General features: G+C 40.2%; 1 protein-coding gene across 10 annotated transcripts in view; it reads left to right on the top strand.

The window, feature by feature from the left end:
* CD86 (CD86 molecule) overlaps positions 1 to 19,353 on the top strand; it is a 53,794-nt gene extending 34,441 nt beyond the window's left edge. For 6 of the 10 annotated variants that reach the window (XM_036883443.2, XM_036883442.2, XM_036883445.2 and 3 more), the window contains 5 exons: positions 3,201 to 3,536; positions 5,837 to 6,151; positions 8,829 to 8,981; positions 15,476 to 15,521; positions 17,664 to 19,353. In XM_036883443.2, coding sequence (XP_036739338.1) covers positions 3,201 to 3,536; positions 5,837 to 6,151; positions 8,829 to 8,981; positions 15,476 to 15,521; positions 17,664 to 17,760 — 947 coding nt within the window. In that variant the 3' untranslated portion in view covers positions 17,761 to 19,353. Of the gene's footprint in view, positions 1 to 3,200; positions 3,537 to 5,836; positions 6,152 to 8,828; positions 8,982 to 11,067; positions 12,012 to 15,455; positions 15,522 to 17,663 lie in introns of those variants that run through there. The other 4 variants (XM_057503234.1, XM_036883448.2, XM_036883450.2 and 1 more) reach the window with 4 other exon arrangements.
* Positions 19,354 to 25,142: the final 5,789 nt, after the last annotated feature.

A 25,142-nucleotide genomic window follows, 5' to 3' on the forward strand; every position in this document is an offset into this window, starting at 1 on the left:
AAAGCCCTTGCATCTGACGCCAAAATTCTTGGTAAGCAAGGAAGTAGTGACAAATGATTAGTAGCTAATAGCAATGAGAGAGGGGGACACCTTAAAAGGGGAAGAAGGTTGCCCAAGGGCCCTGTGAAGTATGATAAAACAAGCAGTTGGGGGGGACAAGTGGGGTCCTTCAGGTAGGACCAGATTTCAATAAAGCACAACTTTGGGGGAAACATTTGATGGAGAGGTTTGAAGATGTAGAAGGTTTATTACAATGGAATGAGCCATTCAGATGGCCTAGTAAAGCTTTAAAGGAAGTTTAGTAAAAAAAGTAAAATTCATGAGTACAGATAAGCATAGTAACATGAGGAAGAGATGATAATTAAATATATAAAACGTACATTTAGGGTAGAGAACAGGGAAGACTCCTGGAAGGCAGGGTCAGAGTCCTCAGAAGGTTAGAAGACTAGAAAAAACTATAGTTTTTGTGTGACGTTCAAACAGTATATTGCTAAGGAAGTCCTCAAGTATTTGAGGACTTTGAAACAAACTCTCCAAGATGATTACAGAAGGGTCTAGATGGATTCTCAAACACTAAATGGCTCCTGTCATCACCATAGCAACCAGTTATAATGAAACCCAGACCATTTCTACTACCTAAGTGCTGGACAAGGGAGAAAATCTCAATGCTTCCCCACCAGTGGAGTCCAGCAAGTCCGTAGGTGGGTGGCCTAAGGTCTGGGGTCATAACAGGGGAGGCCTGAGACCACTTAGGGAAAACAGACCATAAGCTAAATCTTTGCCACATTGTCAGAGAAGGGACTGGCATGTGTAACTCTGAGTAATGTCATGGAAGCCAGTGGCTGGTGAGAACTATGTAGTATAAATTGTGAAATACTCTCAGTTCCACTCAGAATGGGCTTCAGAGTGATTTCCACTCCAGGGTGAGGAGAGAAGGTTGAGGAGGCACAGATGGAAACAACTGTTTATTATCTTCTTTGTTCCACTCAGGAGGCCTGGATCCTCTACTGCAGCTTCTCTTGTTAAAATGCAGATTCTGACTCAGTAGGCCTGGGGTGGGGCCAGAGATTCAGCATCTGTGACCAGCCAGCAAATACCCACCCTCATGACACCAATGCCTTTAAAACACAGACCACGCTTTCTGTTGGTAGGTGAGGAGGGGCGCAGTTAGAAGGGTGGAAGGAAATGCCCTTCAGTCTTTGAGAGAGGGGGCCTGGGTCAGAGAAGTTGGACCAGTCCATGAGTGGAGAAAGTGGGTGGGAAGGAGAGAAGATACTCGGACGTTCTGCAGAGAAACAACCTTAAATCAGGAAGATAGAAGAAAACAGGCGAAATCACTTCCAGGCCCAGAAGGTGCAGCTGACTGCTGAGTAATAGTAAAATGCCGACTGTTCATTGGCAGAATTTTCAACTATGGATTTGGTTTCTCCCTTAGGTCGTCTGCTCTCTATCAGAGCAAATTAGTGATAAAACCAGAATGAGTTTCCCCAGAGGTAGCTGCTAGAAGCTTTTACAGTAGGTGGCACTCTCACATTATTATTCAGAGTTTAGCAAAGTTGTAGAGCAGGAGCCCCAGGATCCTTGTAAGGTAAGTACTGAATACGGTGAATCTTCCTTAGGTTTCCCTTTCACTGTTCTAGGTACCCAGGTAGATCCTCCCACCTTCCTCCAGTGTGAGAATGAATGCATCCTGTACAAATGCTACATTTTATACTTGCAAGCGTTTCACAGGGTAATGCAATAGGCAGTGAATCAAACTTGCGCCAGCTCCCGCTGATGCCTGGAGTCCTCTTCCCTTAGAGCTCAAGACCACCACCAACCCCCTTGAGTATGTGTTCTCACTGGCCACTCTCTGCACAGTTCAATTTGGCCAAGTGCATGTCACTGTTATTTGTCTTACTCCCTCTCTTAGAAGAGAAACTCATTGATCAGATCAATTTAATTTCTTCTGCCACTATTCAAACAACACTTCAAATGAAACTCCTCTCATCTCTCTCACCAACCTACCTCCCCTTTTCTCCTTAATGTCAACATCCCTTCACTCAAGTCCTGAAGGATGAAGCTTTATTTAGAACCCACCCTAACTTTATCCCTAGGGGGGCATCGAACTTCATATTAACTAACAAATAGCATTTACCCAACTAACCCTGCACTTCTCACCCATCATTACTCCATGGCCGAGCCTCAGGTAATTCTGTGACTGGGCATAGGTCCTACAAAAATCCTGTAATCATTCACATTTAAGGAGTTAAGTGACCTATATCCCTCCCTCTGAACTCTACCAGCATATCCTCCAGGGGCTGTAGAAATTTCCAGGGGCAGTGCATACTGGGAACCCGTTCGTGGTACCTGGGGTTTCCCCAAAAGCACATCCTCACCTTCCCATCTATGATTCACTTCCAGCATTTCATTCATGTACCTTAAATGGTCTTTGACCACCACAGTCCCAAAACAACCACCGTATTTGCCCAGTTCTCTTTCTGATCCCTGAAAGAGTTTAGAGAGGTCACTGAGAACAGAGGCCTTGGTTGACTATTTGTGTCATTTCCAAACTGGTTTGTGCCCTTGGGAGATGGGAACAGTGGTCATGAGGGAACCTCTGTAAAGGAAACTATATGAATTTCAAATACATTACTCAGTGTGACCCCCAACTACTCAGCATAATGAAAGTAAGGATATCACATGCGTTACCATTATCAGAAAGCTTTCCACTACAGTAGGCCAAAGGGCAAAGGGGCAGGAAGGGAAGAGAGCTCTTGGTGAGGTAGAGAAGTAATGAGGCCTGTAAAAGCTACAGTGAACAGAATCAATACTCAGGCTATAGGAAGGTAATCGAAGGATGAATGAATTGTCTAACTGCTGGTTTTCCCTATTCTGGGATTTTAATTTAAATTCACACAACCATAGTACTAGAAAGATCCATAAAACACTTAGTCCTTCCCTTCATTAAACAGATAAGGAAACTGAGTCTCACAGCAGTTGCATTTTGCATAAGGCCCACTTTTAGTTAACAGCAGAGTGAGGACAAAAGTCTTTCTCCAGATTCCAGTATGTATGCATAGTTCCAGACTTTAATATCTAGTTGTTCAGTATCATTACTGATAAGATAACCTGTGGATATTTTATAAGGAGAAATGGAATTGTGGTTTTTTTCTTTCCTCTTGTTTCTTCTTTCCCAGTCTCCACATTTCCTTTTTCAGGTGCTGCTTCCATGAAGAGTCAGGCATATTTTGACAAGATTGGAGACCTGCCATGCCACTTCACAAACTCTCAGAACATAAGCCTGGAAGAGCTGGTGGTATTTTGGCAGAAGCAGCATAAGCTGGTTCTGTATGAGCTATACAAAGGCAAAGAGAAACCTGACAATGTTCATCCCAAGTATAAGGGCCGCACAAGCTTTGACCAGGACAATTGGACCCTGAGACTCCACAACCTTCAGATCAAGGATGAAGGCTTGTATCAATGTTTCGTCCATCATCAAGGGCCTAAAGGACTCATTCCCATCTACCAAATGAGTTCTGAGCTGTCAGTGGTTGGTATGTAGTCAACAGCACACTCAGATCTTGGCCTTCTCAGATGAGATGGCAATGAGCAGAGAAACACCGGTGGGGGAAGGAAGGAGCCTGCAGACAGAAGGCAGAGGATAGCCATTGCTACCAAATACATTTGAAGGGAGTGCAGGCTTTGGGAGTAGGGAGATGAAAGTCCTTTGTACTTTTCATAATTTTCTTCTTCAGGGTCAGTAAGAATCTGCTTTGGGGACAAAATAGTGCTAACTGAACAAAGGTAATGTGGTTAAGTGAAAACTACTGGCAATTTGGCCATAACTAAGTTTATATAACCGAATGGGTCTCAAATTTCTTTTACATTCATTTTCTCCTTTGGTCTACGATTTCTCACCCAGTAAAATCTTTGCCCGGAGTTCCTAGTGAGGGTGACAGCTGACCCTCCCTAGGGTTTGGTTTTTCCCTTCAACCTCCTGGAGGCTGCTTCTGAGTGGTTTGCTGCCTAACCATGAGCCTGGTACACAGAAGGGAAATACCAATATCCCAAAATTAGCAATACAGCTCCTCTGTTTTTCCAGGCCATGAAAAATGTAAGTATCATTACAGATTTTTAAAAATATATAATACAATAAAATTAATTATTTTAATTTTGGCACACAGTTCTGTTAATTTTAACTTATGAATAGATTTACATAATCACTACTATAAACAGGGTATAAAACATTCCCATCTCCCTAAAATAATTTTTTCATGCTATCCCTTTATAATCATACCTTCTCCATATGCATAACCTGTTTTGCATCCGATGGTCTTGTTTTTGGAGAACATGACAGAAATGAAGCCATCCAGCATGTAACCTTTTAAGAACAGCTTCTTTCATTCAATGAAATGCCTTTGAGATTCATCCAAGTTGTTGCATATGTCAAAAGTCTGTTCCTTGTTTATTGCTGAGTTTATTGCATTCTATTGTTTATCCATTCAACCCATGGAAAGATAATGGGTTGTTTTCAGTTGGTGCTGTGATGAATAAGAGCTGTCATAAACATTCATGTACAAATGTTTGTATGACCATAAATTTTCATTTCTCTAGGGAAGATACCCAGGTGTGGGACTGCTAGATCCACATCAATTTTTAATGAAACCGAAAAAGGCAGATCCACACCAATTCTGAAACCACAGAGTAAAGCAGAGGCAAAAGTAGAAATGGAATGGAGAGTTGTTCCCTATAAGTCCTGTATGATTCAAACAAGGCCACAGGGCTTTGGGAACATTTAATCCAGGGCTAAATCAATGTTTTCAAAGTATGGCCAGGTATCATTGAGGAACATACATTTTAGGTGGGACACAATCATTTTTTAGAATTTTAACAGTTATCATTTATTTTAATGTGTATTGGAAAAACAATAACTATCCAATGTGTGATTTCACAGATATTGCTAGTTAAGGCTAAAGTAGGTGGCACCGTGGCATTCCACCTTCCACATAAAGTGCATGCAGAGTGCTTAAGTAGTATGTTGATACAGCAAAATTTGTAAAGTTAGCATGCAAATCACTGAAGTTTTAGAAAACAATACATGAAATGATAAATTAGTATGCAGAGCCTGCAAAACTCCCTAGTTACTGTAGAAGAAGAGCAGAAGGGGCTAGGTGCCAGGGATCCTCAACAGCCATAAAAATCTGAATGGCAAACCAAGGCAAGAGAAGCTCTGTATTTATCAAAATGATGTATTTTCCCTAACAATGGTTGGGTTTGACCTTCATTGTATAGCATAAAATGAAGACATCTTGATGGTGTTGCCCAAAAGCAATATTCTGAATTTCTAAATCCAAAATCCCCATCCACTCACTTACCACCAGCATGCTTGAGTTTCTGGAAAATATGGCCCACAGCATGCCAACATCATGAACTCTGTTAGTTCCTGGTGTGACTTTAGCCTCAAATCCTTTCTGCTCTCTTAATCTAGCAAGCTGGAATGTACCCCATGGGACACTTGGGTCCTAAAGTCAGACAGCTTCTTCCCTAGACTCTACTCCCTAGAACAATGGCCTCTTTGTGAATCTTTGGTGACTCAGTTTCAGTCCTTCTGTTCCTCAGAGGACACCCCCTTGATTTGGGCAAGCAGGAAGTAAGCATGGCCCACAGTTGTCTTCTTGAAAAATAAACGTAGGGCCCTCACCATGGACAGAGGCCCACACTTTAGGTACCCTGTGCTCCCAGGTATGCCCTCAGTGAGTTCCCAGGTCAGGTATCTAATTGTTTGCTGTTCTTTTCTAGAAGACAGCTAAATTTAGACTGATTTCTTTTTTGTGTGTCTCTCTTCTCCTTTCAGCTAACTTCAGTCAGCCTGAAATAATGTTAATTTCTAATAGAACAGAAAATTCTGACACCATCATAAATCTGACCTGCTCGTCTATGGAAGGCTACCCAGAACCTAAGGGGATGTATTTTATCCTAGAAAAGAAGAATTCAACTACTAAGTATGATGCTGTCATGAAGAAATCTCAAAATAATATCACAGAACTGTACAGCGTTTCTATCAACTTCTCTTTTACAATCCCTTCTGAAACAAACAACGTGAGCATCTACTGTGTCCTGCAGCCAGAGGCAATGGAGACGCAGCTTCTCTCCTCACCTTACAATATAGGTAAAATTGCTTCCCAGGGCTATTTCTTTCATTAGGTATTATATACAAATGGTTAAGTCAGCTCATCCAATGTCTCCTGCTTGTCAGCAAAGCTCCAACTGGGCCACTTCATGGTACTATTAAGAAGGACCCAGGCAGAGAGCTCCTACTTCATCTGAGTGCTGTAAGGCCCAGGAGGCCATGCACACATGCTGCCCTTCAGGAAATATGTTCTTAGCTCTGAAAATGACAGATTTGGGGCTACCTGTGGATAGAAGATTCTGAAATTTAAGTCAGAAAGTACAGGATTCCTCCAGATTAGAATTCTTCCTTTCATTAAAGCGCACACACACACATACACATTTCATGCGTACACACAACACTTCTTATGAGTTGGAATGATACAGAGGTGGTGTAGACATGGGGACAGGGGTGTAAACTAAAAGGTATGACATTACTCTCTGCCCTTGAGGCCCTTCCAATACAATCAGACCTCCATGACGTACACACATAACAAGACTGAATCAGAATCTCAGTTATATCCCATGGAAATACATGACTAAATTTAAAAAGAAGACTGACTGAAAATCAGTTTTGTAGGCATTCAGATGTAGGCAAATTCCCTGAGGGTCAGGGAAGTCTCCCTAAAGAAAGTGGGAACTTATAACACCTACAAGAAATGAGTGGACTTAATAAGAGTTGTGAAGAGATGACAGGTGCTCAGACTTGTGGTGGCCTCCTGCACAGGAAGAAAAATTCTGAGACAACGTCCAGGCTTAGAAGGTGAGAGGACCACAGCTGATTAGCGGTGTCTGATGTGGGCACAGGTGGAGGTGGGGGACATCAGGGCTTATGTGTCATGGAGACTCAGGAGCAGAAATTCTTGTGGTGCATGGATCGTGTAGTATGGGGACCAGCTGGAGGGAAGCATTGAAACTAAAGAGTTTCAATAGGAGCTATTGGGAACTTGCCATTTTAAAGTCACAGATGTGCCCTGTAGGAAATGTACCCATGTTTGAGATCCCACTTTTAAGCAACAGTAATTTTAAGATTCTTTCCTAGAAGAAAGGCTGCATGGCTCCTGCCACGGCTTCCTCTGGGCCCGACCCTGAACCCTGACCCATCTGCCTTCTGCTTGCTTGTCTCTTCACCAGCACGAGCCCCTTGGTTTGCCCCGCCCACCCCGAATGAAGTCATCCATTGACTATGCCACCCTCTGACTTTGCTGCCACCTTTCTCCTGGTGTCTCATTGTTCACACATAACTTGGCCTAGGACACATTCTTACGGACAGGCCCTGGGGTTGCCCTCACCGGCCAGCTTTACCAGCAGGCCGATCCTCTGTTCTGGTACTGATTTCCTTCTGCTCAGACACCTCCAGTCCGGAGAGTCCAGTGAGTGGTGAGGGCACCCAGCCTGTCCTAGTTGCTTCCACTGCAGCCTCTCTTGGCCTCACAGAAGTCTCTCTCCCAAGCCACCCCTGAATTCCGTACCTTGTTGGAGCCACCAGCATCCCCACACATGACATGCCCTGGGGCCTCCACCGTGGCTCCCACAGCCTGCAGACGAGGAGAGCCTCTCGTCTGTGTGCAGCTTCATCATGCTCACTGTTAGCTTCTCAGCTCCTGCCCAAACCTTCCCAGCTGCCGCCTCAGCTCCAGCTGCCTCAGAAGATGGCACTTGTCCCTATTTTATGGCTTGATCTGAGAAGGTTAGACCCAAGGAACATTTCTTGGTATCAAAAGGTAGCAACCTCCATGTTAACAGGTGTAACTTCCTTTAAAGGGAGTGCCGAACAGACCCAAGGGACAGACCCGAAGTGCTGAATACGGCCTGCAATGCCAACAACTCCTTTTCTGAATGTCCCAGGAACAGGGCATGTGTCCATAAATTGTAGCTAAACTAATGGGAAGTCAGCTGATCCTATTTTCCTGTAGTATGAGATTAACTACCAGAACTGTTCTCATGAATGTCTATAAAGTGGGCCTCTCATTTCTAAGCTTCCTTCCAAAGCCTGTTTTTCAACTTCTGAGAAACTTAGGAGTCCCTATGGGAGGAAGTAAGTCCTGACCTCCCAGGAGTCGATCCTGACCCTGGTTCCTCGGGGCATAAAGAGATATTAAAGGTTTTCTAGTCAATGTGACATGCTGAAAGCCAGGCTTGAGGAAATCTGCATGATTTGAGTGGAAGAAAACAAACAAACAAAAACTGGAAGTAGGAGAAGGCCTATAAGGAGGCACTTATATTTGTCCACGGAGGAGGCATCTGGAGCGTGACCACGAGGTGACAGCTGATGGAGGAATTACCACAGGGAACTCCAGGACCTAGGCCTGGCTGCACCCGGGGCTGAGGAAGCCAGGTGCTGATCAGATGACTGCGTACTCGGAGCCTCGGCATGGCTACCTAACCCAGAGCCCAGAACCCAGGGCCCGCTGACCCTCTTCTTCTAGATGGCAGTCACTGTCACCCCGGCCTCCAGGAAGGGAAGGCAGCTTAGTCCAGGCATTCGGCCAGAGGCCTTAGGTAGCTGCTGAGGCCCTGCAACGGGGACTTTCTATGGCCTCATACTGTGGATTTCAAGCTCCTCTGGCAGTAGAGCCCCGGGGAGCTGCCGGCATGTGGATAAAGGGAACAGCAGTAATTATAAACCTTTTATAATCAACCTTCCTGGCTGATTGAAAACTTGTGGTCATTTCTAGATGCAAAGCCACCCAAGGAACACCACCCTGACAAAGGCCACATCCTCCCGATTGTGGCTCTACTTGTAACACTGGTTGCTGTGTGTGGGATGGTGTTCTTCCTAACACTAAAGAAAAGGAAGAAACAGCAGCCTGACTCCTCTCATGAACGTGGTGAGTCAGCGCTTGTCCTCCCCTCGGACACTTGGTAGCTACTTCCCCACCAGCTGCCATCTGGAGCACAGGGGGCTGAGCCCAGCCTGGCAAAAGGTCGGCAAGGAGTTGGAGGAAAAGGTTTTCCCTCAGGGTTTGGAGCCCATATAGATGGGACTTGACGTTGCTCTAGATTTCTAGGAAAGAGAACATTTCTAATCTAAGGTTTACAAATATGCTTCTGGTTTCCAGACAAAGCTAATTATTCCTTGCTTAACCTATCCTACATTGTGAGTGTATTGTGAGATGAAGTAAAATGGTGAAACATTTATAAGTGTTCATGATTATGGACCTGGTGGTATTTAAGCAGGGGTGCTGGGTGCAGGGTGGGGAGGGTAGAGGACCTAAGATTTGCCTTTGCATTTCTAAAAGTCTAGGTTTTCCTGAGAAATAAGTTGGATAAATTGTTCCCTACTAGCTTTTTAAAATATTAACTTATATTGATTACCAAGTATTAATACCCATTACCAAATACACTGAAAATAAAAATCACCTAGAATTTCACCAGTAACAAAAAAATGATATACAGACAACATTTTGGTGCCTTTGTTCCAGATTTTTCTACATGTAAATCTGTGTTATTTTCCTTAGGTGGGATAATATTATAAGGACATTTCTCACAATTTGGATAATATCACATGTCCTGTTTCCTAACTTTTTGTATTAAATTAGCAAGAAAATTTTCAGTGTCACCAAATATCATTCCATAGCATCATTTTAAATAGCTGTGAGATATTCCATTATGTGGACCTTAATTTATCTAACCAACTCTGTATTGGTGGACACTTGGGTTGTTACCATAGTTTTGCTATTGTAAATAGCACTGCACTGTGCAGTCTCCTCATTGACTTCAGTTGTAAAAGTGGCTCTGTGCTTCAGAGGTGCAAAGCAGTCCCAACATATAGTAGCCTGTTTGTGATTTGGGCTGATTTGGTCAAAGTTGTAAGATAAGGTTGGACTTTATTCTCAGTAACCGCCTCCAGTACAAGTCTGGCTGGTACTAATAATCAAGGTAACTTTCTTACTCACTCATGGTAAAAGCCTAAGATGAGTAATGCTCCTGGTCAGCATCTTATTTGAGATTTCAGTGTACCAGTCAATTTTCTAGACAGATGACATGAGCAGTCACTCATTTCAACCTGCTGTGTTTTAAAAACAGGAAATTGGGAACTGGTTATCCAATTCCAATAAATTAATACAAAGAATATGGTAGAGCCACACAAATTACCAAAGTATGGGGTGTACTGAGAGATGTCAATGATATAAATGTGTAAAATTCAGAGTCCAGGGTCAGATATATGGATATGTCATGCTTGTCCAAGCTTTGACTTTTCAAGGTGAGAGTTTTGAGCTTCTCTTTCTTTTAATCTCATTGCCATTTAAAATTAGCTGAATGTGTAAAAGCAACCTTCTCGGGAAGAAACTATTTCCTGAAGCTGATTTCACATTGGAATGATTAGCTTATAAATGAAACAAAGCATGGCTGAAGAAAGAGAATAAGAATATTTCTTCTCCCAAGAGGCAATTAGGAAAATTCAGGAGACTAGATAAAGGAATTAAAGTTAAGATTTGTGAGAGAAGTTGGAAGGGATTCAAGAAGCTGTGCGTGTCTATACAAGGTTGTCAAAGTGAGCTTTTGAGTGGTTAAAAGCAGAAGACAACACAAGAACATAACACATATATAAGCCCTCAAGAATGTGATAAAGAATAATGGTAGGAAAAGGTTGTATGGTCAGGCAGCCACCTATATGGTTGAGTTTGGTCAAAGAGAGGAGCCTTGATACCACTGGAAGGAGGGAGATATAAAAAGTAACCATGCCATGTAGATATGAAATGTTTGTAAATCTGAGTTCTGTAACTTCAGCAACATCTGCATTGCTTTGTGGATAACTCTGGCATTGTCTGTATGAAAGTTTAAATAATGCCCCCAACAAGATGTTTCGCTCCTATGCCCCAGAACCTACATTATCTTACATAGCAAATGGGACTTAGCATATGTGATTAAGGCACTGACCTTAAATTGATGAGATTACCAATCTGATCACAGAGTCAGAGAAACTTTCCAAACTGAGACAAAGATGAAATGGAAGAAGGCGGGGACATCCAAAGCTTGAAACATGCTCAACCCACCACTTGCTGGCATTAATGGAGGAAAGGACCATGAGCCAAGGAATGTGGGTGACCTCCAGAATCTGGGAATGGCCCTCAGCTGAGCGCATCAAGGAAATGGGAATCACAGTCCTACAACCACAAGGAACTAAATGCTGCCAACACACAGACATGGAAGCAGTCATGATCCATCCAAAGAGACACAAGCTTACTGATAACTAGTAGGAATTTCTCCAAAATGGGAGCTTCTTCCTAATCTAATGTTAATCCTTTTCTCGGAGGAGATGGCCCTCAAACTACCTACCTTGATGTCAAGAGTCCTTTACAGTGTTTTTCCAGTAATTATAGTTTTTCAATGCCACAACCATACATATTTACCCTGTTTGGGCTGTTAAATGAATAAAAGGGAAATGCCATGCTTATTCTAGCTGGTTTCAAATCTCTCTTCTCTTTTTTGATTTGTCAAATAGGGCAGATAAGGCATGAGAAATTGTAACACTGAGTTACTGTCTTTTCCCAATCAGAAGTTACCCTATCAGTTTACCCACTGGGGAGAAAGACTAAAATAGCTCCTCCTGAAGTTTTACTTCTTCATTTGCATCTTGTGTGACTGAAACCTGTAATAATCATGCCCTCCCAACCAACAGTTTTTACAGCTTGCCTCCTTCTACCAAACCTGTAAGAATCTCAGCTCTTTTAGGAATGATTTAGTAAAGGGAAAGTATCTTTTCCAAAATAAATCATTTTTAACCACCATTTAAACAGGAACTTTCACAGGGCTTCAGAACTGAAAGTTGGTGATATCATCATGTTTGTCCTTCAAAATTCTAAATGTGTAATCAAATCCAAGAGTTCAGAATTTGCATTCTTACTGTCTACTTTCATTTTAAAATAGAAGCTTTAAAAAATTTTTTCTTTGAAATGGTGATGAATTGTCATGGGAATGAAAGGATGATATGATAGTCCTGTGTTGTCTACATACATCTGAAATACTGTATTCAGCTGTAAGCACCATTATTTTTTAAGAGGAACTTTGACAAAAATAGAACCTAACCTGATTTATGAAGTGCCCGGAAGATCAGTCAAATAAGAAATACAATAGCTCAAGTGACTGAGGATGCTTTGCTAGAAAAAAAGCCTTGGAGAGAATACACATGCTCTTTCAAATATCTGAAGAACTGCCATAGGGTACACAAATTGTACTCCAAAAGGCATCTCAACTGATAAAGGTTATAAGAAGGTATAAGAAAGCAAGCATGAGTTTTCTAGTAACTAAAGGTCTTTTACAATTGTATAGAAACCATAGACTTCTCCTTCCTCCCATGAAGGACTAACTGCTACAGGAATGGGCCTCCTGCCATAAACAACTAAAAATCAGACAAAATAGATGAAACTGTTTTCAGACATTGGACAACAGGCTGCAGAAAACAGCAGTCCCGAGAGAAAGGAAAAGGTGAGATAAACTTGGAGTCAGTTTCCATGCTGCTCTGAAAGCAGGGGGAGCCCTAATACCAAAACTAGAAATAAGACATCACAAGAAAAGAAAACTCACATATCCCTTGTGAAGAGAAGCCAAAATCCTTAACAAAATTAGTGACTATAATCTAGCAATATAGTAAAAGTATGATCCATCATGATCAAGTGGAGTTTTTTCCAGGAATATAAGGTGAATTCAACATCAAAAAATCAAGCAATAAAATTCACCATATTGACAGACTAAAAAGATCAGGACTAAGGCAAGGACATCATTCTCACTGTTTTTGTTTAACGTTGTGCTGAAACTTCTAGCCAGAGCAACAAGTCAAGAAAAAAAAGGAAGGAAGGAAGAAAGACATACATGTTGGAAAGGAAGAAGTAAAACTGTCTTTTTTTTTTCCACTGATAACATGATCAGGTATGTGGAAAAGTGTAAGGAATCCATAAAAAGCTATCAAGACTAACTGAGTGATTTACAGTAGCATCAAGTAATACTAAAGGTTTGGGAATAAATCTCAAAAACAAGTACAGGACCTGTATATGGAAAACTAAAAAACATTACTATTGACAGAAATTAAACTAGACTTAAATAAATGGAGAAATATGCCATGTTTATGGATCAGAAGACTAGATATAATAGCAATCAAAATGCTAGCAGGCTTTTCAGCAGAAATTAAAAAGCAGATTCTAAAAATAATGTGGAAATGCAAAGGGCCTACAATTGCCAACATAATTCTGGAAAATAAGAACAAAGAGGGTTTGTACTACCTAATTTCAAGATTTACTATATGTCTATAGTAATCGAGAGTGTGATACTGGTGAGAGAACTGACATATCAATCAATGCAATAAAATGCAGAGTCAAAAAATAAACTTATGTGGTCAACTGCTTTTGACAACAGTGCCAAGGTAATTCTATGCAGAAAGGATAGTCTTTTCAACAAATGGTGTTGGGACAATTAGATATCCACATGGAAAATAGGAACCGAGCACACACACAAAAATAGCTTAAAATGGATCATAGAACTAAATATAAGTGCCAAAATTAAAAGACTTTTGAAAGAAAACAGAGAGAAAATCCTTGTGACCTGACATTAGGCAAACCTTTAGGCACAGAAGCACAAACCATATCACAAAAAGATGAAATCAATAAAATGGACTTCATCAAAATCTAAAACATTTGCGCTTTGACTGTGTTGAAAAAATTAAAAGTCAAACCACAGACTGAGAGAAAAATGTTGGCAAGATATATCTGATAAAGGACTTATATCCAGATATATAATTATATATTACCGCTTAGTGATAAGGAGACAATCCATTTAACCAAAGGCAGGAAGCAAAAGACTTGTCCAGATACTTCACAGAAGAAGACATACAAATGGCCAGTAAGCATGGTCACACAGTGAGAAGATCATTAGTCATTACAGAAATATGAATTAAAGGTATAATGAGATACCACTACACACCCACTAACATGGCTAAAATTAAAAGGATTGATAAATATCAAGTGCTGGAGAGGATATGAAACAAGTGAAATTCTCATGCATTACTACACAACCCAGCAATCCTGGATATTCACCCATGAAAAATAAAAATATATGTCTGCATGAAGACACACACACAAATGTCCATAGCAACTTTCCTCATAAAACTGAAAATCTGGCATCCTGAATTTTCACCAATTGGTAAATGGATAAATGAATAGTGGTATATTCAGACAATGAAATACTGCTGAGCTGTAGGAGGAAATGGACTCCTGGTAACATGCAATAACATGGCTGAACTTCAAAAAGCCGTATCCTAAGTGAAAGATGCCAGGCACAAAAAGATTACACATTATATGACATTTTAGAAAAAACAAAACCATTATGACATTAAGCAGATCATTAGTTACTAGGGGATGGAGTAAGGGAAGGGGATTGATTAAAGAGGCAAGAGAGAACTTTTGGGAATTATATAAATGTTTTATATCTTGGTTATGGTGGTAGTTACATGATTGCACGCATTTGTTAAACTCATCAAAATCTATACAGAGAATGACTGGATTTTATTGTGAATTTAGGCAAATCTTAGGGCACAGAGAGCACAAACCACATCACAAAAAGATAAAATCAATAATATTGAGGTATTAATTATGCCTCAACAAAGCTGATTATTTTTAAACACACACACAAAAGAGAACCGCCAATGATAAGAAGTATTCAAAACCAATTATTGTTGAGAGGATTCCTTCAGTCCCTAAATTCCTCCATGGACACCCAGGTTAACAACCTCTACTCTAAGGCTTTGAGTGGACAATAGCACCTTCACAACAGTCAGCTTGGAAGAGTTTACACCCCAAGTTGAGTCAATAGTAAATCCATACCAATAACAACTCAGCTTTGGGAGGTCTAGCCAACTAGAGATTTCCCACTTAGGCCCATCCATGCAGCATTGTGTAATATTTAATACTGCCAGCTGGCTAATCCCTTTAAGCATTATCATCTTCAAAAGTTCCTTTTCCTCCTCCTTCTAAACATTTTTAGAAAAGGACTGGAAACTCTTTTCCAATAACTAAATTTTTAGCAGTCACTAAAACTAAATGTGTTACCCTTCCCAGTAGTATTTGTATTTTAGCAAAGAATAGAACTGTAAGTGGAAAACCTATTTCTAACATTAAAATTTAAGGCACAGTAAGCAAAGGAAGGCATTTAATTTTTGAATGCAAGAAGCTCTCAGTTTCCCCAACACTGCATCAAGTAACTGTCTATTCCACATATAAGGCCACAGCAATTTTTCTCTGAGTCCTAGGATTTTGGAGTCTTTTCAGATTTTCCCTCTTTTGGTATCTGTGACCAATCCATCTTCTAAGGTTGTTTTAGTCTCTTTCAGAAACCACCAAGGTGGGGGAGAAAGAGAATGAACAGACTGAAGAGAGGTGAGTTCTGACGCTACAACATTGTTCGAGTTACAGTCCTAGAGGGTCTATAACTTGAATAGGCTTGAGTATGAGGCGCGCTGAGATCTCAGCAAACATAAACTAATGGAGAGGGAGAGAAAACTGAGACTAGTCAGGACCTGGATGGAAATGTCAGCTATGTAAATGCATGGCAGGGTGTCCAATGTACAATGCCCAAGAGCTCAGTCATGGCCAAATGAAAACTCCATACCAAAGGACCTGATGTGGTAAGCATGCGCTGCATCTTACTTACCTGGTAACCCCAGTACCTAGCACAGTACCTAGCCAGTGGGTGTCCTACATGTGCAGAAAGAATAAATGAATAAGTGAGAAGTGATAACATGTTCCCTTTAGCCTCAGTGTCTGCATCTGCTGTGCTCTCTGCTTCAAATGTTCTGTCACTCACTTCATTCTTCAGCCTTGCCTCAAGTTGCACTTTCTTATAAGCCTTCCCAAATGAGATGATGTCAACCTGTTATAGTATCATGTGGATCCCTGTGCTTTTCTTCATAATATCACATTACACTTATATATTTGTGTAAGTAACTTATTGAACTCTATAAAACTCTATAAACTAAACTCTATAAAGGACAAAGATCCTGTCAGTTAAGTTCATTATTGTGCTACCAGCACCGAGCACAGAGCATATAGTAGGTGCTCAATACATTTTTTTTCCTGTTGTGAAATTGCAGCAGCAGACTTGTTTGAATCTGTAGGAAGTAGTCTTTTTACAATATTAACAATTTTCTGTAGTTATGGTTTTCATGGTGCCTACTGGTTGAGAGATGATAGGACTTATTCATAGAATTTACACTCTAGTGGTTTGATAAATATATATCATGTTGAAAAGGAGTTTCATAGAAAAGTAAACACTATTCATCAGGCTTTAGTTTCTCTTAAATTTGCTTTTGGCTGAGCAATATTTTAAGTTTCTTGTTTGATTTTTATTTATTTTTCATTTATTTGGCTTTTCCTAGGTCATTTACCTAATCAAATCCAAATAAGAACAGCACTTAGGCAACCCTAAATATAGCATGAGGGAAATGTGTATATCCTCTTTATACTATCTTTTCTTCACATACTGAGGGCTACAGAGGGCAAAAATATGGTGAGGGGCTTTTTTTTTTAAGAGTTCAGATTTTTGGTGTTTTAAAGATTCTGTTTATTTAAACTAAAATAAAATAAAATAAAACAGAACATTTCACCCACTTCTTCCATCTCCCACCTCCTGCCTCTGACCGCCATTAATCTGTTCTCCATATCTATGAGTTTGGTCTTTTTTATTATTATTATTTATTTTTAGATTCCACATATAAGAAAGAGCGTATGGTATTTGTCTTTTTCTATTTGACTTAGTTCACTCAGCATAATGTCCACAAGATCCATCCATGCCACAAATGGCAAAATTTTGTTCTTTCCTATGGTTGAATAATATTCCATTATATGTATATATAAATACATTATATATATATATATATATCACATATATATGTGCACACACCTATATTTCTTTATCCTTTCATCCATGGATGGGCAGTTAGGTTGTTTCCATACCTTGGCTACCAGAATAAATATCTGTTGAAATAATGAATATGTGCATGAAGGAATACACGAATATTCCTGGTGATCAGTCCTTCCACAATATAATGCAGTCAGATTGTCTGTACCTCCATCCTCAATGAGGAACTGGGCTTTCAACAGCATCAAGGCTCTGGTCACATAATCATGGGGTCAAAGCAACCCTAGTCACAAGCCTGGTCACAGAAAGACAGTCATGACCCCAGCGTGCACAGCCCCACAGGGCCCAGCACTTCCTGGATACACCAGCTGCTATGAGTCCACACGGCCCAGGTGGCAAGCCCAGGTGCTAAGAGCTTGCCTGCCTGTTTGCCCCAGCTCAGAGGTAGTCCAGCAGGGAATTAACACAGGGCAGGGGCAGGCGCAGACAGTAATAAGGGGCAGTTACTGAAGGAAGCACGGACAGCATATCCCCACCTCTTCAATAGTTTGTCTATCCTTGTGGTTCCTGTAATGGTCCCTATGTTCTGTTAAGTTGTCGAAGTCTAGAAAAGGAAAGTGGCTCTGCTGTGGAATCTCACCCAGTTTTTTCTGTTTCTCCAGAATAGAATACCAGGTGTCTGTAAGATCTGCGGAAGCCCAGAGTGTTGTTAATATGTCGAAGACAGCCTCCGAAGACAAAAGTGCTACAGATTTTTAATTAAACAGTAAAGTCCATGTGACTATCCATTTTTTATATGCTTTCCTTTCCAAGTTTCCAGCTGACCTTTTTCTTGTCTCTCTAAACTTTCCCAGAAGGCAAGAAAATATTACCATTAATAACAGTGGGGGCTCCAGGATGCTCTTTAAGTAAAATAGCCTCCCTCTAATGTCAGTTCTGCTCCATATGGCGGGAACAGATTTTAACTGCTTCTTTCATTTCAGAGCACACATGTGGGCAAAGCCCATCTAACTGGTTTCTGGGTCAGGAACGATGTTTAAGACTAACACCTCCTATTTCAGATTCAGCCTCTTTTCTTAATTTTATAAACTGTATTTTATGTAGGACCCCCAATCCCTGGAACAGTGGCTTTTATCTACTCTGAATTCTAAAGAGTGCCTAATTGCACCTAATGCCTCCTCCGTCTGGGTGGGAGCTGTGTATTTCATGTTTCTGTCATGTTAATATTTTGAAATATAAAGAAATGTATACTATAGTAATGTAATTACTATGCCCTGAGAAAAGTTCCTCTGCTAAGGAGTTCTCATCCCTCCGTGAGGGTCAGTAAAGAAAGCAGTGGCATAGTGTGCTGACAACATGAGCAAAGCAACTCAAAGTTTGGAAATTAGGATGGATAGAGATGGACCCAGCTTTGGATCCTGGAGCCGTTTTTGTCTGGGCTGTTGCTAATATTGAGGCCCATCTACCTGCCCAACAAGCTATTGATAAGCCTTAGCAGAGAGCACTGGATAAAGCCAGAGAGCACATGCACTGTGGACCTTACTACTTCTCTTCTGGAAAAAAATGCCTGAGATTTTGGTCTGGGACAACTGCGCAAAGGCCAATAGTGAGTTCACAATATTCAGAGGAGAAAAACAGATGCACGTGAATGTCCAGTCTGTCCAGTCCCTCTACAAGCCCTGGGACAAGTGGGCCTTTTGTCCAAATGGACTTAAGATGGACAACAGTTTTCCTGGGGGTCAATGATGGGTTTTAATGATATCCAAGTTGTTCTGATGTCTCATCTAGCTGGAAACAGAGCTGGGAGAGAGGGTTACCATCATGATAACAGAATGAATGGAATAGGATTCTTTCAACTAATGGCTGAGAAAGAAAGAGCTGGGACGGAACTAGAGGACCAGGATGCAAACCACCCAGAGTGACGTGGCCTGCAAATGTCCTGAGGAGACGTGGGCTGGCCCAAAGCAGAGCCGGCAGACATGTCTGAGGATTGTCTATACATCATTCTCAATGATGGAGAAACGGCACAGGAGGGCAATATACTAGGCCAGAAGAAATGAGTTAGGAGACCCTGGCCACTAAGGCAGCATCACTAAGGGATAGAGCACCTCAGTCCAAACCACAAGAGAACTTCAGGAGGCCATGCCACAGAAATAGTTCTTCTTATTCTGTACAAAGGACCCCACAGGGTTATAGGCCTATAGAGCTTGCTAGTCATGCTCATCCGTGTAATTTTAGCATTTGTGAGTTCTACCCTGCCCCTGTCTTCATTAGGTTCTGAGCATCTTCTTGGTTCCTAACATGTTTTGTACAGATCAGTTCTCAATAAATTTTTATTAAATTGATTAAAAAGTCTCCATTTTCTGCTTCTGTTTCAACCCTTGTAGTCTGATGTTATGCTGTCTGTCCTCCTAGTGTATTTCCTTCCTCTATAGTAGCCCCGTTCAACAGCGACCCTAGCTGGGCACCTCTGGCCTATCCAAACCCTCTTCTCTTCACTTCCCCTAACCCTTGTATGAGAAAGGGGCTTTATATGATGCCATATGTTTATCTCAGTAATGAGACACCAAAAAATCAGATAGGAGAGGTTGTTTCTTAGGACACCTGGGAAATTTGGAGTTAAGGAAGAAGTACCTGCTGTTCAGTTTGTAACCTTTTATACTAGATACTTTTTAAATTATGTATTTGTATGTACATTAAACAAAGATTAATGTAAAAATATTCTTTGAAAAAACTTGATTATAAAATAAATGTATGTAATGGTGCTGTATATTTGAAAGTTGCTAAGAGTAGACCTTAAAATTTCTCATCACAAAAAAAAATTATAACTCTGTCAGATGATCGATTTTAATTTATTGGGGTAATCATTTCATAACTTAAACATAGATTATCATGTTTTACAGCTAAAACTAGGACAATATTATATGCCAATTATATTTTATATTTATATATATATATATATATATATATATATATATATATATATATATATATATATATATATATATATATATATATATATGGCATGTGAGAAGAACCAGGGAAATCCTGGAAAAAAGAAAATGGTCTCGGCTCTGTGAGGGCAGGGATGTGTCTAACTTCTTTACCAATGGATCCCAGGCACCTAACATAATATCTCAAAACTATTTGTTTAAAGAACAAATGAATGAAACATTACCATGCCCTCTGGTGAAAAATATCCCTCCTTTGTATATTAAATTCTCTAGACCTTCTATATATCAAGTCTGGGGAAAAGAAAGCCAGGAAAGGTTGAAAGAGGTCATTGGGTATAACAATAGTACTACCTAACATTGGTATTTACCTTGTACCAGGAACTCTTCTAGACCTTTAAACTCATTATCCCATTTAATTCTCACAATGACTCTGTGATGTAGGTATTGGGATATTACGCCTATTTTGTTGATGAGGAAATCTAGGCACAGAAGGGTCAAAGTGACATACCCAAGATCACTTAGTAAGTGGCAGAGCTGAGAAAAATTTCAAAAAGCTTCACCCCCATGTCCATTCCTTTATTTCCCAACCTCATGTTTTCTGGCCATAAGAGACAGTGCTGTGGTTGGCAGCAGGTTGCGTGCTTACCCCACTTCTTGCACTACACTACCTCAGCCCTCCAATGTGGTACCTCGAGAGGACCCATCACTGAGTTTTTCAGAAGCTGTTCCATCATCTCATAAGGTCCGAAGTGATGATGATAAGGAATGTGACATAACCAGTGAAAATGAGTTTTGGTTAAAGTTTTGGTGAATTACTACAATTTCTGCCTCCGACTCTTCCCCCTCTGCTCCTACCACTTGTTCTTTTGTAATCCACCCTCCTCCTCCTTCTGTCATTCTGAAGCCACTTTCATCTACTCATCGTCCTCACATTTGTTAACCTGGGCTGGGAAGCAAAGAGTCATCTCTGAGTACTGCCCTCTGACCTTTCCCTCAGCACCCACTGCCCACCCCACTGTCCTGCCACATTTGCTCATCACTGGGCCAGGCAAGTATTCCTCCAGCTTTAGCATCTGCCCCTGCCTTTCCCATGTAGGCCCTTACTTCCTCATTACCACCAACTGATCCTAGTCTACTGTTTCTCTTATTCTGCATTCTGTCCAAAAAATCAAAAGGAACAAGGAGGTGAACAGTGAAAAGAAGGGCTTCCTGTGTGGCTTCTCCCTAGCCACACAGAGACAACTCCAATCTCCAGGTTCTTACGTATCTTTCCATAGACACACTATACCTACAAATAAATGTGTGTGTGTGTAGTGCGTGCATGCATAACACATATATATAGTGCATGTGTACATACTTATATATGTATACATACACACATACATCTGACTGAATATGTGTGTGTGTATATATATGTGTATACACATATATATACACACACACACACACATATTTTTCCCCTTACACTGGCAGATTTGGTTTTATTCTATACCTAAGCAAGTAAACAGCCTAAACATAAGGCTCTTGTTAAAATGATGAGATACCAGTCTTTAGTGTAATCCTTCACATTAAAAACATATTTTTTTATTGTACTGGTTTTCAGTCTCACCCATTTGCCAGAATTATTGTAGATGTTATTATAAAAGAGTTTCCATTGGCTTTCACCATGTCTGCCTGTTCATTCCAGAGGGAAAAATATTTACAGATATAGAGTCCTGCACTGTCCTGATACGCAGATTTTTGAACTTGTGCCAATATGAACAAGTTACACCTAGGTCTGAGAAACAACAGTCACCGTGATCTGGATCTCCTGTTTCTTGCATGTCATATATTTGTCTTTCTTGATTTACTCCCTCACTTTGGTTGTACAAATCCACAAGTAGCTTTCTGAGAAAGGGTATGTGGGAAATAAATTACATGAGATTTTTAGTATCTGAAAAATCTTTACGCTATTCTCCTTCTTAATTGATTTGTCTTGATATAGAATTTAGGTTTAGAAATCACTTCTACTATCTCTAGCTTCCAGTGTTGCTCTCAAAAAATTTATAGATACTCTGACCCTATCTTTTTATGTGAAAGCTTTTGGATCTTCTTTTTATCTACAGTGTTCTTAAATTTTGCAATGAAATGGCTATTCATCCACTGTGATTTGAACTGAGGTGATGGTCTTTTCTATCTAGAAACTCATGTCTTTCAGGCTAGGAAAATTTTCCTGCATTAGATCACTGATTATTTTTTCACCTGTATTGTTCTAATCTCTCATTCTAGGATGATGGATTCCAATGTTGGATCTCCTAACCCAATCCTCCTTATTTTCTTCTTCCTCTCCTCTTTTCCATCTTTTTGTCTTTTGTCCTAGTTTTTAAAGATTTCCTCAACTTTATCTTCCAAACTTACTATTTTATTTTTTATTTTTGTTCTCATATTTTAATTTCCAAGAGCTCTTTTTTGTTCTCTGAATGTTTTTTTGTCAAGGAGTCTGTTATTAATGGTTGCAATCTCTTAACTGTCTGTAGATGTTTATGATAGATTATTTCTCCTCCCCTGTCTTTGTTCTCCAAGTTATTTATTTCCATTTGCTTTGGCCTATATCATCCATGTTGTAGAATTCCTCAGGTGTCTGATGATCCCTGATTGCCTATTCATGATTATGAACAAGGAACTAAACATTTCTTTGGAGAAACTGAGTCTACTGGATGAGGTTGTTAACTTTAGCTTTACAGCAAAGGGATCTATGTAGGCCTCTGTTGGTAAACCATGTTTAGGTCTTTCTCTTGGCTGGTGTATTTCCAGTATTTTGCCTGGAAGGTGGAAGTCTGGCTGTCAACATTCTTGGAGCCAAGTGAGGTGAAGGGGGTGGGGAGTGCATGTGTGTGTGTTTGCATGCGTGTGTTTCTGTGTGTGTGTAGTAGTAGTGGGAATCTCTGCAGTCTTTATTCAGTATGCATAAATTCAGTTATTCCACATATTTTCAGTATGGTAGCTATCTAATTGTGTGAGATGTCTCCCAATTCAAATAATTTCTCTCCAGAGGACAAGACTTCAGACTTGCCAGGGTGGGAGAGGAAAGTCAGGTTTCCCTGCTGACAGGTGAGATTTGGCTATCCAGGCTCACTAAGTTAGTTACCATTCATCCATCTGCTTTTCAGGTTCCAAGCTGTTGTTGCTATTGTCTCTTTCCTATTCTTGTACTTGTTAAAAGTTTCCATTTAAATTAAATTTTTTTTCATTAGTTTTAGTGGAATTTCAGGAGGTAATAGAATTAGCTGTGTGTATTTAATTTACCTTCTTACCTAGAACTCCGCTATTCAAAATATTCAAGGACTCTACCATTTGACTATCTTCAGCCTAAAATCCAAAGTCATCAACAATGTAACTCCAACCTAACTCAACTCTTTACCAACCTCATTTTTCTCCCTTCTCATATTGTAAAACCATGATACTGCCATACTTAGCTACTAATCAGTCAGACTCCACTATAGCAGCAGACCCAAATGACAGGAAAATGGAAAGTTAAGGGAGTTGTTTTAGAAGAGATGGACTTATAGGAGTTCTCAGCACTCAACCAGAATGAAAGGAAAGACAAACTAAAATATGATTTTGGAAATGCTAAGTGATTTAGACACAGCTAGCAGACTGAAAATACTATTATAAATCACAGTCTTTGAAGAGATCCATTGCAATATCATAGACCCAGCATAGGGTTAGAGCAAAGGTTAGTTTCAAATATGAGAGACCAAAGGCACAGAGCAGAAAACAGGGGTAATTGCTTCCAGATCACTGGCTACCAAATAATCAAAACTTTTTCTTAAATTTGTATTTGCAACCCAGAGCAGATATCTCAAGCTTCTTACTAGAACATGCCCGGGTATGGTTGCCATGCTGACTGGTAACACAAACTAGTTACATGCTGTTTATACCAGTCCACCTGCCACTTTTTAATTGCACACATCAAGTATTTGCCCTCAGGCTTCAAACTCATAACCTTTGGAAGAACAGTTGAGCTGTGTCCACTTGATGGGAAAACATCAAGTCTGTTCCATTAAAAAAAGAAAAGTCAACCCAAATAATCAAATGCCTTTTCATACTCTTTTTTTGTTCTTTTTACTGATTTACTGATTTTTCCTCTAGTTTTCAGTTGAACTCTCTTAGAACCAGTTTGAGACTCTCCTTCAATTTAGAAAGAAAAAGAAAAAAAGAGAATGCTTTGCTTTTAACACTCTAAATAAATCCTGTTCCTGTGTACAAACCAGCCATGCATACTAACATGTGTGAATGTCCTTAGGGTTTAAAGATCCTCAGCTGGAAGAAAAATATTGTAGCAAGACTTAAAAAAAAAAACAAGATTACACAGGTCAGTAAGAATTTTAAGAATTTTCATTCTCCCTGACTAGTTGCTTATATTCAAAACTTACTAGAAATGGCTTATTTGCAGCAGGAAGTATAGGTAAGATATGAAGAAAATCTTGCATCTGGGCATTAAGCTTTTTTTGGGTCAAATCTTCCCAAACCTGTGTCAGGGAGTGATGCTGCGTGATTGGCATCAGAGCCATTTACTGAGCCACCATGTGTCAGGCACTGTGTTAAACCTCTTACATATACTATCTTGGAAAGAAGAGGAAAAGGCTGCATCATCTTGTAGAAGCTTAAGAACTTGTTGAAGAAGAGAAGGGAGAAACAAAAGGAAAGCATAGGGAAGTAAGAGAGTATAAGAATATAGCAAAGAAAAAATGATTATGAGGGCAGTAGAACAATGAACAAGTATTTAATTATATTGGGGCAGGAGGAGGAGGTGCAATTTGAACCCAAATTGTCTTACACTAAGACGTGGGTATAAGTGATCCTGAGGAGAAAATTGGCAGGAGAAAAATGATGAGACAAGGAAATCATTTATCTGAAAGAAAGAGAGAATTTAGGTGTGAATGTTTGATTCAGGCATTATAGAGCTATTGTCAAAAAGAGTAAATAGATTATAAGGAAACCAGAGTATCTGTCATTCAGCTCATTACTTCGTTGTAACTTGAAGACGACTCCAGTCCTAAAACGGCAGACCCGAGAGGCAGAGCATAGTGATGTCATGCAGGTCCTGTTTCCAGCCGTACCTGAAACAAATCTACTCCTGGGCACTTCAGTTATGTTAGCCAACAGACTGTTTCTCTTTCCCTCTCACTCTCTCCTCTCACCCCT

Source organism: Manis pentadactyla, chromosome 1 (assembly GCF_030020395.1).
Source record: "Manis pentadactyla isolate mManPen7 chromosome 1, mManPen7.hap1, whole genome shotgun sequence".
Classification (NCBI taxonomy): Eukaryota; Metazoa; Chordata; class Mammalia; order Pholidota; family Manidae; genus Manis; species Manis pentadactyla.